Source organism: Penaeus japonicus, unplaced genomic scaffold (assembly GCF_977035675.1).
Source record: "Penaeus japonicus unplaced genomic scaffold, GWHDUDI00000001_assembly GWHDUDI00000041, whole genome shotgun sequence".
NCBI lineage: Eukaryota > Metazoa > Arthropoda > Malacostraca > Decapoda > Penaeidae > Penaeus > Penaeus japonicus.
Window position 1 is genome coordinate 22,115,411 of NW_028234443.1, and position 3,426 is coordinate 22,118,836.

A 3,426-nucleotide genomic window follows, 5' to 3' on the forward strand; every position below is an offset into this window, starting at 1 on the left:
TTTAATATTCTATTTTTATTTCATTACACTAAAATATTGATAATCATGATAATTATAATTTTTTTTACATAACTGATAAAATTTCATAATAAATAAAATATGATCTAACATTGTTGCTAAAACACTGGTGGAGTGACAGGACCTTACAAAAGACTAAAAAGTCTAATCTTCATCACTTGTTGTATCTCCATTAATTTCCTCATAATCTTCTATCTTCAATTTTTCCATCATTTTCTTTGGATCTCGCTGCAAGTGAAAGAAAGCAGTCAAATGAGTACCAGAGGCAAGGCATTATAACCATTTATAACTTTGAGGCTTATAATTACCATTAGGTTGCATATTGTAAACACAAAGACCTTAGAAGAATTACTCTTTGAAGTTAAGGTTGTAAATTCTACACAGTAGTATTATCTTTTTCATAGCTATGTTGTAATTGTTGAAACAAATATCTTCTTTGAGGTTATCACTTTTTAGATTTAGGTTGTAAATTCTAAACACTAATACAATTTCAGGTTGAAGATTCTAAACATAAATACCTTTTTTGAGGAATCACTTTTTTCTCGTGGACCTTTTATTACAGGGGAAAGAGAAGAGCCCCTCCCAACCCCAAGTACGTCTGCTCTTGCCGCAGCATCTCCTTTCAAGGCATTTCGGAATTCCTGGAACCAAAGTTTTATCCTTTATAACCAAAGCATTTATCATACTTTACCCAAGGGCAAACTCATGCTTTTTCTAATATTGTGGATATTTGTACTCTGAGAAAAACATTTTTATACAAAAATATATGTTAATCTGAGCTTTGAATAAACATTTTTACACTAAAATATATGTTAATCTGAGCTTTGAAGTTTTTACTAATAATTTATTAGAGAGGTGATTGTTCAGTATGATGAATGAATAATAACCTTTAAAATGATTTAAGAAACACAGAAAGGATCATATAATACTGTAATTTTTTGGCATAACATGGTAAAGATAATTAGGCAGCAAGACATACTTATATGGTGAAAATACCATCAGCTGGAGTGAAGGACAGTGGAAAAGTAAAAAAGCAAAGGTAAACAGATGAAAAGAAAGGAGAGGACAGGGGGAGAGGCCAGAGAAGATAAAGACAGAAGAGAGATGAAGATACGAGAGAGTGAGGAAAAGCAGATAGGAGGAGAGGAGAGGAGAGAAGAGAGGAGGATAGGAGAGAAGAGAGGAGGATAGGAGAGAAGAGAGTAGGATAGGAGAGAGAAGAGAGAAGATGACGACAGGAGAGAGATGAGGATATAAATGGAGAGAAAGGTGGAGAGAGAAGAGGAGAGAGGAGGAAGATAGGAGAGAGATTATTGGAGAGAAGACAGGAATAGAGGAAGATTGGCAACAGGAAAAATGAATAAGAAAGTGGAGAGGAGAACAGGGGAGAGGAGAGAGGAGAGAAGAACAGTAAAGAGGGAAGGAGTAAAATAGAAAGGGATAGGAGAGTGTAATGAAGAGATGAGAGTGAGGAGAGGACAATAGGGTAGAGGAGAGACAGATAGGTGAGAGTGAGGAAGAGAGGAATGGACATAAGAGAAGCAAAAGGAAAGGGAAAGAAAGGAGAGGAGTATAGAAGAGGAGATGAGAGGAAGCGAATAAAGGGGATTGAGATGCGAGGAGATGGAATAGAGGAGAAGAGAGCCTCATGCATAGATCCAACAAACATTTTGGAATAGATTTATAATGATTCTGTGATTAAGTCATATCCCCACCTTGAGTATGGTGAATTGGACAAGGGAAAAATGGCAGTGATTTTGACATTTCATTTCCATGAGATATTCTAATAAAAATGTTGGGAGGTGGTTTTCAATATCTTCATTCCTGAAGCACTTCTCTGGTGATATGAACTTATATACTGGAAAGATAATAATAAACGCAGCATGCTTGATCTTCATGGATCTTCACTAGATTTGAACTTTGCTTTTGACAGAAAGGGGACGAGTCAGTGAAATAATAGAAGAAGAATGGTCAAGAGAGGACAGGAAAGTGAGGTGCGAGAAGAGCAGAGGTGAGAGACAAAGATCAACCATACTAAACTACCAACTACTTCATTTGTGTCTGCTGACTATAGCACTGTAATGGTCATCAGATGGAGAACTGAAACTATGTTACCTATTTTTTTCCTGTTGGACTCTTACAAACTCTATGCATCTACAAAAAAGCCAACCAAGCCCCACCTCCACACATACACTCACTCATTCATTAATCAATTAGTCAATTTACGCACAAACAAACAAACACACACACAAATACAAAAGTGCACACACATACATATACATACACATACATACATACACACACACACACACACACACACACACACACACACACACACACACACACACGCACACGGACACACTCACACACATTAATTAATTAACTCACTCGCTAACAAACACACGCAGCCACACCCACAACAACAAAAAACTGTGCAGCTTAATAAGGCAAATTGTGCAATTCCTTAACCTCAAAAGAGGTACAAAAAATATTTGAATAAAACAATACTTCATAAACATGCAATGCTAAATACAAAGATTTACCGCATCAAAGACATCTCTTGCATTACGGAATGCCTGTTGTTAGGAGATAGAGAAAAAGTGTTAGTAAGCCATCTAATATATACATATATGGTTAGTAAGCTGTCATACACATACACACTCTGAGTGTTTTCTTAGTTCCCTAAACTTTCCTCTACTGTTGGCCATTGGATAATGTGGAAAAAGTTGAATTTCTAAAAGGTTGATATTTATATTTTCTGGATACGTGTGCATTGGTGCTGTCTTTTGATGCACATTTTTTAAAAAGTAATCTTTTCCCCAGTTTTTGTAGTTGTTTCTCAAGGTATACCAAGGCGTAAATATATGAAAATTTCTTAGAGAAGAAATTTGGTTGCAAACTTATGAATAATATACCTTATCTAAGATTATCCATGCTTTTCAAAAATCTTTCCAAAAAGCCACACTCTTTTACACTCTGAAACACACACACACACACACACACACACACACACACACACACACACACACACACACACACACACCAAAAAAAAAAAAAGATTTTGCTCACTCCATAAAGGTGATTTTTATGTATACTTTCCTTATATACAGACTAATTTTACTTTTAAAATATGAAAAGCTGTGGAAAAATGCAATAATTATTATTTTCTTTTGTATACATTTTGATGTCTTTTCCTAAAGAAAATAAAAAATAAAATGTTTGTTTTTCAAGCAATTTAATCAGATATGAAATTTCTTCTGTTAATATTATCTGTTCATCTTCACATTTTTTTTTCCTTTGTAACTAATATGAACATTATCAAAATCTGCATCCTTTTATTTATAAAGCCAAAATCCTCATGGGGACTGTACTCTGTTGGGAAAATTTTGACAAAATATCCTTACATCA

General features: G+C 34.7%; 1 protein-coding gene across 2 annotated transcripts in view; it reads right to left on the reverse strand.

Annotated features, from left to right (window-relative positions):
• The window catches only part of LOC122266075 (CBY1 interacting BAR domain containing protein Fam92), an 11,910-nt gene continuing 8,484 nt past the window's right edge, over positions 1-3,426 (reverse strand). The window contains exons 8-10 of one of the 2 annotated variants that reach the window (XM_043035656.2): positions 2,562-2,594; positions 537-659; positions 1-246 (exon numbers count right to left, since the gene is read on the reverse strand). In XM_043035656.2, the coding sequence (XP_042891590.2) occupies positions 163-246; positions 537-659; positions 2,562-2,594 (240 nt within the window). In that variant the 3' untranslated portion in view covers positions 1-162. The remainder of the gene's footprint in view (positions 247-536; positions 660-2,561; positions 2,595-3,426) is intronic. The other variant, XM_043035658.2, reaches the window with a different exon arrangement.